This window comes from Sodiomyces alcalophilus, assembly GCF_042370955.1.
Source record: "Sodiomyces alcalophilus JCM 7366 unplaced genomic scaffold ACRALscaffold_5, whole genome shotgun sequence".
Taxonomy (NCBI): Eukaryota; Fungi; Ascomycota; class Sordariomycetes; order Glomerellales; family Plectosphaerellaceae; genus Sodiomyces; species Sodiomyces alcalophilus.
In genome coordinates this window covers 676,709-691,008 of record NW_027263536.1, presented here as the reverse complement: position 1 = coordinate 691,008, position 14,300 = coordinate 676,709, and the positions used below count along the sequence as shown (strand labels likewise).

The window sequence follows — 14,300 nt, the reverse complement described above, 5'->3', positions numbered from 1 at the left end:
GAGGATGTAGGGGATGTACAATACAGGAAGCCATCGGCCCAAAGTTCACCGAGCTTACCGAGTTTCAGGGCACTCACCGCCCTGCTGAGAGCGGGTATTCACGGGCCAGGGCGGGTGATAAGAATGCGGGGCCCCGCATAGAGTGGGTTACACCCGGCCTCCTCCCTTCGGCTCAGGAGGACTCACACTCTCTCTTGCACCCGTCGCTCTTACATTATCTAGACTTGGTCGATTCCGCCTCTTATTCTCGGCCTCAACAACAAATGCATCACTGTTGCTCTGTTTTCGTTCGTCCAATAAATTCGTGCCAGTACCTGAAAGGAAACGAGCGCCATGGTATTCCCATTCGGTCATCTCCAGCATCGCCGAGACTGGTCTGTCCTGAGAACTCTTCTGCCCTCAGCCTCCCAGCTAATAGTGGACAGCCCTGGTTCGTTCAGCCTCACTAACACCATGGCAGTCAATCCAAACAATCGGAAAGGGCCCAGAGAATCGGTGCACTCACCACCTATCATGGCCCCTTTTCCCTACTGGATCGTGAGATGGTCCAAAGGCCCATCGGGGAGCTCGTAGACGACGTCCACAAGGGATCTCTCCAGCCCCTTGATATCCTCAAGACATATGGCAAGGTCGCCATAAAAGCCCACGAAAAGACCAACTGCCTCACCGAAGTCATGATTTCCTCTGCCGAGACATGGCTGACTGATGGATCGATCAATCTCAAGGGTCCCCTTGCCGGCATCCCCGTGTCACTGAAGGATACCATCGTCGTGGCCGACTATGACACCACCGTCGGCTTTTCAAGGCTAGTCGGGAACAAGACAGACCAGGACGGCCCAGTGGTCCGTCTGCTCAAGGATGCCGGCGCGGTTCCATACGTCAAGACCAACCTGCCCATCACTCTACTCTCCTTCGAGTCGGCCAATGACGTCTGGGGTCGCTCTACCAATCCACACAACGAAAAGTACACTCCCGGCGGCTCAACGGGGGGCGAGTCGGCACTCCTGGCCATGGGCGGGCGCATCGGCATCGGCTCCGACGTCGCGGGCAGCGTGCGTGTTCCCGCCCATTTCGCGGGCTGCTACGCGCTGCGCTGCTCCACGGGACGGTGGCCCAAGGTCGGCTTCCGCACCAGCATGCCCGGCCAGGAAGGCGTGCCGTCGGTGTACAGCCCCATGGCGCGGACGCTGGACGACCTGACCTACTTCACGCGCGCCGTCATCGAGATGCGGCCGTGGAAGTACGACTACACCGTCCATCCGCTGGCGTGGCGCGCCGATGTCGAGGCGGAGTACATGGCCAAGGAGCGGCTTCGAGTAGGCGTCTTGCGCTCCGACGGCGTCGTCGACCCTAGCCCCGCGTGTCGGCGTGCCCTCGAGATGGTCGAGGCTGCGCTTCGCAGGCAGGGCCACGAGGTGGTGGAGGTCGACCCGCCTTCACCGTACGAGGGGCTACGGGTCGCGTCGCTGGCCCTCAATGCGGACGGCTGCCAGATGTTCAGGTCCTTCTTTCAGGCGGGAGAGTGGAACGATCCCGGCGCGGCGCAGATGGAGTTCCTCATGCGCGTGCCGGGACCACTGCGGTACCTGTACTACCTGTGGGTCAAGTATGTGCGGCGAGACGACGTGTGGGCCGGCTTGGTGCGCGATTGGAGGCCGCAGAGCGCGTTTGAGAACTGGAAGCTCGTGGCCCGGCGCGAGGCTTTCCGGTCAGACTGGTTCGACTGGTGGGAGACGGCCGGAGTGGACTGTATGATTACGCCGCCTAATGCCACGCCTGCTGTTCCTCATGGTGGGATGAAGGACGCGGTGAGCAGCTGTGGCTATACGTTTTTGTTTAATCTTGTAGGTCTTTGTGCTTCTTGTGGGCCCGCCGTCTTTTCCCTGCGCCCCCTTTTCTTTTCCCCCGTCGCTTTTCGCCGCCTTGGTAAACGTTTCATACTGACAAACATTGGGAAAAGCTCGACTACACCGCCGGCGTTCTCCCGGTGACACACGTCGATAAGGCGTTAGACCAGCTTCCGAAAGACTTTAATATTCGCAAGCTAAATGGAGTCGCTCAGGGGGCGTACAAGTTGTACGATGCCACGGCCATGCATGGCTTGCCTGTGGGTGTACAGGTCGTCGGACGTCGTCTGGAGGAGGAGAAGGTCTTGTCCATCATGAAGAGGGTAGAGGATGCTCTGGGAGACGACAAGTATAAGCTTCTGGACATCGACTGATGAGCTTTGGTCTTTATTGGGTTCAGTGTATTTCAAATCGAGCGAGGGCACATGGCAGAATTATTAATTTATTGACTCAAATCAATGGTATTGTATTGATGCTACGACGGATGTCACCGGACATGAGTTTGCAATTGAGAATGGAGAGGCGGCGGGTCCGTGGTAGGAGGTCGAGAAGGTTGAGAGGTAGTGGCGACCGACGAAAGCCAAGGGGAAGGCCCATGGGAAAGGAGTTTTGTTGGCTGTGGATCAAGGTAGGGGAGGGAGGTTGTTGGGTAAGTAGGAAGGAAGGCTGTGATGGCCTTGGGGGTTGTTTGTGACGATGGTCATGGTGGTGAGGCATGAAGTGTCTGGCGAGGAAGTTGTGAGCGAGGCCCGGCTTAGACCATCTCCTGCTCGGTCATGCGGCCCTTCCAGCTGCTTCTGCCTACTTCGTAGGCCCGACAACCCTCGACAAGTCTCTGTGACAAAAGAGTCCCGTGATGCCGCGACACAAAAGAGATGATCTAGTCAGTTCAGACCTGGTCTCTCATCACTCCGACTTACACATTCCGCCATCCATACGTGCGTATCAGCCAGACACACCACTCGTTTTATTCATTTGATCCATTGCTATACCACAGACAGCCGTTGCTATCAGTTCTACCCATCATACAGATACTACGAGCTTCTCACTATAGTCTATAACCAAGTCCCTGGCATTATAGTGAGTCTTTACCCATAGATCCTCACCAACCATTAGTCCTTTTCCCAGCTTGTGGCGGTGGATTCTTCTTCGCCATAGGAAGAACAGCAACTGTGAAGGCGTAAGTGGCTGACGACAGACCGAGGACACCGTGCCCTCTATCGAAGCCTCCTTGGACTTACACAGAAGCCAGAGAAGCCACCGAACTTTTCTCTCCTCGCAACCAGTGACCCAGAGAACAATGCGGGCCAAGTCAATGCCCCTCATACGGGACGCAGCAACTCAGTAGGGCGAGAGCAAGGCAGAGGTCCAAAACACTGGTAATAGAGAGAAGGAAAAACTATGTGAGACTGTCCGCTAATAACTCGTCACAGGCAGACGAGCTGACACCATGCCGAATCCCGCGCGTACCCGTGGACCGGCACGGGGAGGCCCGGGCCTAGAGCCCGACGGGCCAGCAGAAACCGAGGAGTCTGGGTCGACTGAAACACCAGGCATGCCGGAGGTCATCTGGAGACCCCTGGACCCCCAGTCGCCCGACCAAGCTGAAGAAGCCTCATACACTCCCTCTAATACCCCGAGTCCATCGGTCGGCCAGTCCCCGACACAAGGGAACTTCCGTCCCTCAAGGCCCCCGTCGGCCGGTCAATGCTCGGACGATATCAGAACCGAGCCTTTCCCACCGTACACGGAGCCTGCGGACTTTGTGCCCGACGAAGTCCAGGAACGGCTTTACTCGCGCGACACACTTCCGTGGCACCTCGATGACTCTGAGAATGAGGAATGGATTCAGCAAATGGAGGCGCGGGGCGGCCCTGGCGTTGTCTGGGGTTCGGCGGATCCCGACGTGTCGTTGGACGAACTCAGAGATGCCCTTGAGGATCTTTCGCACCTTGAGGAGCCTACGCACGTCACGAGTGTGGCGGACCTATCGATCGATCAACTCGTCTGCGCTGGTCGAAACCATCCGACTGCAGCACCTGCAAGTGACCAGGACCATGCAACGCCCAGGGCACGGTCCGTCAGCTGCGCCCCCAGACTTCAGGGAAACAAACGCAAACATAAGCGTCCTCAGTAATGCCCACGCACACGCACACGATCCATCAAGCTGCCTGAACCTATCGGTAGGCGAGGCGAGCGGAAGAAGCAATTGTTTTAGACTCAGCGCATGACGAGAAGCACTGTCTGGACAGAAAGTAGAAAAGGGCGCGAGAGCGTGATTACTGAAGGGACAAGCTGAGGAGGGTCTTCGTTTCAATCTGCCATTTAGCTGCGACGCAGCACCAGCGTAATTAATAAATATAATAATAGTCTTTTGACAAAACCGGGTTTCCTGTCGCAGTCTGCTGGGGTTTCCCTTCATATGCCGCACTTGTCCATCTTTCGTATTGACGTCGAAGAGCACGGAGAGGGTTCTGTCTTTTCTTAGCTGCAAAAGATGTAGCGGTAGCAGAATAGAGAGGGTATTATTCGTAAGAGAATACCTAATGGGAGTTGAATCCAGAGGAGACCTCGATGAGCGACGGCAATATCTGAAGAAATATACGAAGTACTACGACTGGACGTGGTCTGAGCGCACCACAGTCCGCGATACTTTTCTAGACTGTGTACTTGCACAACACTTTATGGGCGCGTTCCGTGTTCACCCACGTCATTCAGCCAATCGTCCAAAGTCCAAGCGTTTTATTTTATTTCCATATTTTATTTTATTCTCTTTTTTCAACCGTCCCCTGAACCCGCACATCCCATAACATCTCCAACATTGTAGTTGTCTATATTTTACCGGCACCATGTCTGCCGACGACCAACAGTTCCTGGACTTGGTAAGCACCTACCCGAAAGTCACAAGCGATGGTGGCCTGGCTTGATTCAGCTACTCAGCTACCCGAACAAGCCAAACCCAAACCTCAGCCTCCAAGCTGCCGATCGAGGGAACCAAACCAACTAATCTGATTCAAACCTCTAGCTCTCGTCCGTCCCCGATCATATCCGCCGGTACTCGGACGACGTAGCCGACCAGATCAACGCACAAGTCGATAAAGCCGCCATCGCCGTCCGCGACACCCTCGCATCCGCCAAGTGGCTGCCCGAATATGCCCGTCCGTCGCCTCCTCGCCGCGAGATCCCCATCGAGGTCATCGCCCTGACCCGCTACGAACGCGTGCGCGACTGGGTCTCCCGCCACAAGGTCCTGACGGGCGCCGCCGTGGCCGTCTTTGGTATCGTTCTCTACCGGAGCTACAGGAGCAGCAGACTACGGCGAAAGACCCGGAGGGCCAAGCGCGCTCGCAATGGTGGCCGCCTCGAGGTGGTCGTCATCGCCGGGTCCCCGACGCTCCCGCTGACCCGGTCGCTGGCGTTGGATATGGAGAGGAGGGGGTTTATCGTCTTTGTCGTCTGTAATGTTGCCGAAGACGAGTCCATGGTTCACAGTATGGCCAGGCCAGATATCCGGCCGCTGACCATAGATGTCACCAACGTGAGTCCTTACCCCTCTCAACACCCTTTTTTTTCTTCTCTTCTCCTTTAGACTTATATCCGACTGACCTCCATCCGCAACAGCCTCCTAGAGCCGGCATAGCCATCGAACAATTTGCCAACTACCTACAATCTCCACAAGCTCCTGCGCCGAAGACGAAGCCCAACCTTCTCACGCTCAAGTCGGTCATCCTCATCCCGTCTCTCCACTACCAGACCTCGCCCATCGCCACCATCCCGCCTTCTAGCTTTGCCGACCTCTTCAACACGCATCTCCTCCACCCCATCCTCACCATCCAAGCCTTCCTCCCCCTCCTCACGGCCCGCCTCACCCCCATCGGCGAGAAGTGGTACCCCCCGAAAGTCATGGTCCTCACGCCTTCCATCATCTCCTCCATCAACCCGCCGTTCCACGCCCCCGAAGCGACCGTCTGCTCCGCGCTTTCCGCATTCACCGAGGTCCTGACGTCCGAGCTTCGACCGCTCTCCATCCCCGTCACCCACATGCAGCTGGGGACCTTTGACTTTACAGGCTTCACCTCGTCGAGACAACCCCACGCATCGTCGTCACTATCGTCGCCGTACCAGAAGAGCATCGCAGGCCCCGGCATCGACGCTGATGCCACCGAGACGCTCATGTGGCCGGACAACGCCCGCCACGCGTACGGTCGCAATTTCGTCACGCAGAACACCTCGGCCATCTCGGCCGGTCGCATCCGCGGGCTCAAGGGGACCTCGCTGCGCGAGCTCCACGCCGCCGTGTTCGACGTCATGGACGGGACCATCACCAGCGGGACGGTGCGGCTCGGCTTGGGCGCCGGCATCTACAGCTTCGTCGGCCGGTGGGTGCCCCGCGGCCTGGTGGCGTGGATGATGGGCATCCGGCGCGTCGACGAGCTGTCGGCTTGGCAGACGAGCTCGTACGACAACTCCCGCGAGGGGAGCGAGATTGGAGAGAGCCACGAGTTTGTTGCTGTCCCGCAGGATGAGGAGAGCAACGTGTGGAAGCAGACGTGAGGAGAGCCTTGGCGTCTTGCAGTGCCGGGCAGAGCCCGGCACCATGTATAATTGTATTTTTGAAGCTACCAAATTGGCATGCAAGATGGGAGTGGCTGTTTGCCCCTGGGAATGTCCTGTTCGCTGGGCCCTCCAAGTCATTTGATTTTGGTGTTAGGGACACAATATCACGACTCTCGGATAGCAATCTTAAAATAGGTTGGATAATGAAATAGAATGGATCATGGATACATGAAAATTGGGTATTAAGACAACTGTGACGCCCTACAGTATCTTACTTCATAAATCTTCGCTCCGTCGTCCTGTAAAACAATGCAAATATGTGTCCTGGCCGCCAGACGGCTCATTGCAGGACAACATGGTATATATATCGATTCGCACTCCGTGTTCTCGACTCGCTTTCCTCGCCGCCACGGCCCCTCAATGGCCACGACCGCGGAACCTCCTACCGCCGCCACGATCCCTCCATTTGCCTCCTCCCCGGCCACCGGCGCCAAACCTCCTATCGCCATGACCGCGATCATCCCTGTCCCTGCCATCCCTCGACATACCGTCAAAGCCGCCGCGGCCCACGGGATCGTCGTCCCTCGCAATCTCGCCCTCCTCGCGAGCGACCTCGGACTTGGCGCGGGGGCGGTCGAGATCGGTGCGCCAGCGCGGGTGCGCGCCGGCCTTGCAGGCGGGGCCGTCGGGGCAGAAGCCGGCGAGGTAGAAGAGGCAGAGGGTCCGGCGGACGTGCTTCTTGGCGCAGCGGGGGCCGAGGGGGCAGAAGCCCTGGTCGTAGTGCGGGCAGGGCGGGAGCTTGGACTGCGGGTCGATGTGGAGGTAGAGGCACTCCTCGCCGTTGGAGCAGTAGCCGTTGCGGGTGAAGAAGTTGCACTCGGGCATCTTGCGGAGGTTGTACTCGTGGAGGAACTCGCAGTGCTCGCCCTTTTTGCAGAGGCCGCGGAGCCAGTGCTTGCAGACTAGCGAGGGGCCGCGGCCGCCTCCCCCCGTTGTGTTGTCATAGCCCGACGTGCCGTTTGCTGCTGTCGTTGTGTTTCCGTCGCCGTAGGTCGAAGGGAGGAGGGAGTGGCGGTGGGTCTGGCGGAGGAAGGCGGTGAAGGGGAAGGACCGAGGTGGTTGTGAGTGGTTCAGGATCTGGGTCGTCTCGGGGCGTTGGGAGGTGGTCGCCATTGTTCGATGATTCGGTCTGTTTCTCGGAGAAATTGCGCGGGGTATATGTGACACGTAGATGGAGGGATAGCGGTTTGAGTTAATTCGGTAGTATCGTTCGCGTCAGGTTGGACTTGGGTAGGGTTATACGTATATGAGCTCAGGCTGGTATGGCGAAGAGGTAATGTCAAGCGAGTGCGATCTGCGCTCCAGGGACCAGCACGTCTGGCCCACAATGGCCTCGATACGCTGTAATGCACGCTTCCTCTTTGTAGCTCCGTGTCTAGTGGTATAACGCAGCTCCTGAGGTGAAATTGATTTTCGCGACTGGCTGTAAAGCGAATGGATGGACGAAGCCTGGGTTGGCAATGCGTTGCAGGGCAAGAAGTCTGAAAGGATCGCGATGATAACGGCTTGATTAGTCATGATTGATAGGCTTGTGCTTTGCCACATGTTAGTTTGGTGTTCCAGCCACAATTGGCAACGGCGTATCGGAGATTTCTGTATTATTAATCCTAACGATTTACGAGCCACGGGTCTTATGTGAACACCCCGAGGATCATTTACTGTGGTTTTCAAAAAAAAAAAAAAAAAAAAAAAAAAAAAAAAAAAAAAAAAAAAAAAAAAACTCGTAAGGATTTGCTGACTGGCTTCAGGCGATCGAGGGATCAACGGTACGAGACACCAGGGAAAGCACTCGGCTATCCGTCCCAGCCACGTCGGTACTGCATCGGGTCGGGCGACTGTTCTCTGCGGAATCCTTAAGAAACGCGATGAATGACCATCCTTGCGAACGGGGATGTTCTGTCCTAGCGCGAAGGATATAACATAAGACGACTTGTGCTATGAGATCTTGCCTATTGTCAAGCGCCAGGTCAGGTCAGTGTGTGCTTCTGTCCAGCGTAGAGACGAGACGCCTGGCACTCGACGCTTCACCTCGATGGCTACTGAACACTACCATCGGTCATGGGCGCCGACATGGGCTAGGGCATGTTTTGGCAACAGGCACGAACAGTAAATTGTTGAACGGGCCCTAACTCCACCATCGTCACATGCTTACTGGCAATACCTAGTACGATCTTGGAAATGTCCCCGATTTGGGCCGTAGGTAATTATCGATGCACAATCCCAGCCGAGCCGCTTGCAAAGTTGGTACGTTGGCCCGCCAGTCAATTTCCAGACAAATATAATCGGAAGTCTAACCCCGTGATAAAGGCCGGACAGGCAGATGGATGGATGCAGGGCACTTTTCATAACCCGTCTCGTCTCTCTCAATTCCCAACCCCTTCTTATTCTGGCACCGTGGATGTGAGGGAGTAGCCTATCCGTGTGGTTACTGGCCCACTAGGAATAGTTCCGACGACAGCAGCCGTCATGCTTCGAGATTCTGGGTATACGGACTCGGGAACTCCCTGCAACGTAGTTGTTTCGACTGGACTTTATCGGAGCTTTTACGCAGCCACTGTACCTCCGAAATGCGGCTGAATAAGTAAGAAATGTCAGGAGCTGCCGAGAAATTGTCAGATCGTCAGGGTCATCATCCCTGTATTGGCAAGTGGGGGTTTAACCCCGCCAAGTCTGCACAATGACATGCGCAGTTTTCTTGCCGTCTCCCCCTCCTTATACTCTCATTCTTGGGCCCTAGATACCAGGGCGCTCAGTAAGGAATGTTACGGATATGTTAGTAGCAAAAGGTAGAGCAGTATATCACTTACTTGGAAAAAGCAGAGGGGAGATAATATCTGCCGCCTACTGTATTATAATGAGCTTTTACGAAACCCACGGTACATTAGCTTGGATAGTTGAGAGTGTTTCTAGTGTACCTTAGTGGGAAAATACGGAAAAGAGTTGTCCTTGAAACCACTGCTTATCCTTGGAAAAGCCCTACTATCCTTGTTACAGGTGCTATCCTTTAGAACAGAACAGTCCTTGGTTATTAACTAATAGGAAGTACGCAAATTCCACTTTACTGTGATTTTATTAGTCCATAAAAATTCAATACTTCTGCGATATACCTATCCGGGTAGGATTCCACTTTACTATGATTTTATTGGTCTATATAAATTGAATACTTCTACGATATACCTATCCGGGTAGGTCCTTCTAAATAAAGCTATCGTCAGAAGGCAGGGGCAGCAGCGTATAACGTATAACGTACGTACTTTATAGATCTTTTTCTATCTTCTTTTTTTCCTATAGATCCATCTACAGTTAGGTCTTCTTCCTTTTCTATAATAACTGCAGCAGACCTCTTCCATAGCAGCAGGACCTCTTCCATAGCAGCAGGACCTCTTCCATAGCAGCAGGACCTCTTCCACAGCAGCAGGACCTCTTCCACGATAACAGAGGTAAGCAGAGTCCTATCCACAGAGTCCTATCACGCTAACCTCTTCCATAGCAGACCTCTTCCATAGCAGCAGCACCTCTTCTATAGCAACAGGACCTCTTCCACGATAACAGAGGTAGGCAGTGAAGAAAGGCGAAGCCGTCACTATGTAGAACGGCTCGGGCAGTGTGATCTCGGATAAGTCTTCGATAACAGGAGTGCTTAAGACCACGAAGTGCACATAACCAAAACAACACACATAATAAGGAGACCTTCAGAAAAGGTTCCTAGGAGTGCGCGCTGCTCTAATCAGGGCAACGTAGCTTAAACGAAGTGAATATAATAAACGTAGCAAAACTTAGGGTTAAAAGGATAATAATTATATAGGATAATCGGTATCCTCTGTGTCTAGGTGGCGTCGCTATATATATATAATATATAAGATAAATAAAAAAAAAGATACGCGTGTCCTATAACGTTACGTGATATCCTAACGATATAGCACTAGGTCTCCGATCCACCCCTCTATAATCGGCCCTAGTTATCTTACTCACGTCCTCGTGGCTATAATAACTCTAGATATAATCAGGTTACCCTAATTAAGCTAAGTATAATCTAGCAGAACTATTCTAAAACTCACTTACGCTTATAAAGAGTCCGTCCGCTAACTATATAATCCTCCTTCTCGGTATATACTCGCTCCGTAGCGGCTATAACTATATCCTCGTCCCACTTAATCCTAGTATTATATCGTAACTATCCTTCCTAGGGAATCGCGTATAAAGGCGGTATATATAAAGAATTATTAACGGTAGCGTTATAAAGTATCGCACGGTAAACACTATTATATAAGTGAACCTAGTCGTCCCGGGAGAATAAGCTAGGCCTAATCGGGCTAACGCGAGAGTTTATAGGGCGAGGATTATATAGTTTATAGAATAGGTAACTATAAGATATCTCGATACCCTTATCTTACTCCTCTATATCCTTAATCCATTTACCCTGGATATTAATTTTCCTAGGCTATACTAAGACTTTCTTTAGCGATATCTAAATAATCTTATAACTATTTAAGTTAATACTAGCGAACTTAGAAGGTTTAGAGGACTTAGGAGTCTTCTTAGGACTCTTCGTGACCTTAATAACCTTTTTAGGCGTGACCGGTGCTAAAGGCTTCTAGGAGATATTCTTAGGCGTCTTAGGACGCACCGGAATACCAGTATCTTTCTTAGGAGTGCTCCTAAATAGCGCCTAAGTCTTCTTCTTAGCCTAATCAGAGGAACTAGGGATAACGGGCTTAGACTTAATAATAGGTTTATTAATAGGGGTAAAACCTATACTCTTAGGAGGAGGTGGCTAAGGGGATTAAGGAATCACTAGGACCGCTAGTGTCTTTTAATAACTAAAACCGAGGATCGCTTTAATATAAGATAGCCACTTTTCCTTAATATAACGAGTATAAGCTATACTATTATTCTTATAGTAACGTCCTTATACGAACCGGTAAATCTTAAAGCTTTAAGGGAATAAATAGCCCTCTTAGATAACCGCTTATATCTACTTAATAACGAAGAGGCTATATAAGTAATTATTAGTCTAATAAGGGCTAGGAATAATATAAAAACGGCGTGTAAGACTAGAGATAGCCTTATTAGGTGTATTAATACTATACAGCTAACCTATAATATACTTAAATAATCGTAAAAGGCGATCTTTAGTATTACTGGTATTCTAAATACTATTATACCTATATATATACTATATCTCTTAATCTATAATTAGACTAACAAAGTGGTTATTAAAGTAATAAATAATAGGGATAAGGCGACTTCTCTTAATACGGTTAATTACCTTAAGCGGCTAAGGGGAGTAGATAGGCGTTCGACTATTTAATTCCTAATAAGGGGTAATATTAATCTAAGCCGCGGGACGGCTATCCCCTTATCTATACTTAAACATCGCGCGTATTATATCTTCTAGACTACCCTTCTCTAGCCACCTTTTATTTATTAGGTCGTAATATATCCTGAATAATAACTAAACTATAGGGTAAGCGTCCTAGGACCTCTTACTAAATATACTTACTATAGGGACGTAAGGGAGTATTATATTAATCGTGGTAGCGTTAAGCTCGCTGTCCATAGTATTCTTAAGGAGGCGCTAGACTACGCGTATATTATCTTTAGGCTACTAGGGGAAACCTATAAAGGGGGTAGTATTATCGGGGACGTTAAATAAACGGTGCGGTAGGCCTTACTAGGGGAACACCTATCTGCTATCGTTAGGGTTACTAATACGGCGGGGGCGTATAGTCTTATCGATAGTAACGCGGGTAATAGGCATAATATTAGCGGTAAGGACGGGACCGGCGGGAGCCGGCTCCTAGTAGTTAGTAAGGGATATAGATATTCTTAATATCTTTATTAACCTAATCACGGTAACGTGTAGGTAAAGGATATAGGGGAAATATATAAGGATAGCGGAGTAATAAGTAGTAAAGAAATAGCTAGCGGGGGTAAGTTAGAAAAACGAACTTAATAATATAGGAAAAGAGAGGAAAAGAGGGAAAACGGGTTAACTAAAGGTGGTAATAGGGGATATATATCCTTTATCGACGTCTAATATTTCTAGGCAGTGCCTCCCTTATAAGACTGGCTTTAACTAGGGTTTCTATTATAGCTGCTAGTTAAATAGGGGTTATAATTATTAAAGAAAGGGTAATCCTAATACTATTTATAGTTTTCGGATAAAGGTAACTTAGTGAATTAGGCGCGGGATTTAAATACGGAAGTCGGCTTACCGTATAACCGATCTAATTAGACGAAAAGATTAGATAGTACCTTTTTTATTATACCTATAATCGTAACTATATAATAAAGCGATATAAGGAAGGTAACCGTGAATCACGCTTAAAGCCCGATCTTTTTTAGTAACTTAAAATAGGCTATTTATTTAACTACGCCTCCTTAAGTCACTAAAACTATAAATCGCTAGGCTATATTACCTATCGTCGAGGGATATAAGGCGGAGGGCTGCCGGCTAGAGGCGTATCTTTCGGGTTCTGCGTCTTTATATTATTATATAATTCGATATCGTGTCTCCTTCGAACTTCTTATTAATAATAATAATAAGATTATCGATATATCCGCTAAAGCTCTGATTATAGGGCTTAATAACCTTAGCTCTTATAAGCGTAAAAAAGCCATAGCTTATTAAGAGTTAGTCTATCCTATACCGTGCTTCTAGCCTAAGACACGACTTATCGTAAATACGGTTAATAAGTATAATATTTTTACGACGGTCTAAAATATAATAATAAGTTCTCTTTACGCTTTTTTATCGTATTACCCTAATTAGGGTAAGCTAATATTATAAATATAGGCAAACTCGTACTTTATTTAGTACGAAGTGGCTAGTAAGGGTAGCGCGTTATACGTCGAACTGGATTTCGTAGGCTAAGTTATCTAAGGTGACTCTAAGGCTGCTATCGTAGGCCGGGTATAGGATAGCCTGCTAAATCTTACTAATAAAGACGTGGAATAGGAGCTATTTAAGAAGGTAAGGTTTAGTAATAGTTCTTCTCTATTTTATCGCCGTGTATTCGTGGCTAAGGACCTCGCTGGTCCCTAGAGGGAGTATATTATAAAGACAGTGACCCGAGCTTATACGGTTAGAGCCCTGATTATCTAAGGGTTCGGGGTTATTAATAAGGTACCATGCTAGTATTATAAGGAGCGGTGGTTAGCTATAAGTGATCGGGTTAATAATAAGATCACTTATCCTTTTTTCGAGTACGTGTCGCTTTAGCGTAATAATCGATTTCCGGACTACGCTAACTGCTATTTTTATAAGATAGCTTACACATATTATAATAATAAGCTCCGAAAGCAGTTCTATTAGTCTAATCAGGAGGTCTTATAGTGTTAAGTAGGTGATCACGAAGAGTAAAGAGATAGTTAAGACAAGAGTACTTAGTGGCCAGGACGTGATCGTATATAAGTTAAGTAGGGGGGTGCTAAAGAGTTAGATTAATCGCTAGCCTCCTTATTCTAAGGGCGGCTATCTATCTCTTTTATATACGCTATCCAGGTCCGGACTAGCTCGGGATCCTATTAGCCGTAATAACTACCGTCCCGTAACTCGTATAATAACCCGACTTATACCCTAAGTCGGCCCGCGACGTGACCACCTACTAGTCAGGCTCCTAACCAGACACTCCAACGTCTTCCGTGACTCGTCCGCTAGCCTAGACCTATATCGTGACTCGTAGCTACTCGGCACCGGGGGAACCGGCAGTCCGGCACCTAACAGGGCGCCCCCTCTCCATGGCTTCTATCCCGGAAGCCTAATACTATCCCGTTATCCTCCTTTATTCTCCTCCGTCCTCTAATTAACTAATAGTCCCTCCGTGATCCTAG

At 50.3% G+C, this 14,300-nt stretch overlaps 5 protein-coding genes across 5 annotated transcripts; 4 read left to right on the top strand and 1 right to left on the bottom strand.

Annotated features, from left to right (window-relative positions):
* Nucleotides 1–333: 333 nt before the first annotated feature.
* Nucleotides 334–2,221, top strand: ACRALDRAFT_2042768 (uncharacterized protein; the record flags this gene model as incomplete). Its single annotated transcript, XM_071021284.1, has 3 exons — nt 334–374; nt 461–1,844; nt 1,961–2,221. The coding sequence occupies 3 exons, from the start codon at nt 334–336 to the stop codon at nt 2,219–2,221; spliced, it is 1,686 nt and encodes a 561-aa protein (XP_070873970.1).
* Nucleotides 2,222–3,297: 1,076 nt separating this feature from the next.
* ACRALDRAFT_1071547 (uncharacterized protein) lies at nt 3,298–3,984 on the top strand (the record flags this gene model as incomplete). The annotated part of the gene is made up of 1 exon (XM_071017874.1): nt 3,298–3,984. The coding sequence occupies one exon, from the start codon at nt 3,298–3,300 to the stop codon at nt 3,982–3,984; it is 687 nt and encodes a 228-aa protein (XP_070873969.1).
* A 651-nt stretch (nt 3,985–4,635) lies between these two features.
* Nucleotides 4,636–7,136, top strand: ACRALDRAFT_1082547 (uncharacterized protein). The gene is made up of 3 exons (XM_071019324.1): nt 4,636–4,729; nt 4,873–5,385; nt 5,469–7,136. Exons 1-3 carry the CDS (start codon nt 4,697–4,699, stop codon nt 6,399–6,401), a joined length of 1,479 nt encoding a protein of 492 aa, XP_070873968.1. The 5' UTR covers nt 4,636–4,696; the 3' UTR covers nt 6,402–7,136.
* On the bottom strand, nt 6,990–7,917 carry ACRALDRAFT_1043651 (uncharacterized protein; the record flags this gene model as incomplete). Its single annotated transcript, XM_071015317.1, has 1 exon — nt 6,990–7,917. A coding segment is annotated over exon 1 (588 nt), but the record flags the coding sequence as incomplete, so codon positions are not given.
* ACRALDRAFT_1094356 (uncharacterized protein) lies at nt 7,245–9,040 on the top strand. Its single transcript, XM_071019719.1, has 9 exons — nt 7,245–7,835; nt 7,896–7,943; nt 8,015–8,044; nt 8,114–8,124; nt 8,213–8,301; nt 8,407–8,435; nt 8,463–8,570; nt 8,630–8,708; nt 8,772–9,040. Exons 1-9 carry the CDS (start codon nt 7,711–7,713, stop codon nt 8,874–8,876), a joined length of 624 nt encoding a protein of 207 aa, XP_070873966.1. The 5' UTR covers nt 7,245–7,710; the 3' UTR covers nt 8,877–9,040.
* The last annotated feature ends 5,260 nt before the right edge of the window (nt 9,041–14,300 follow it).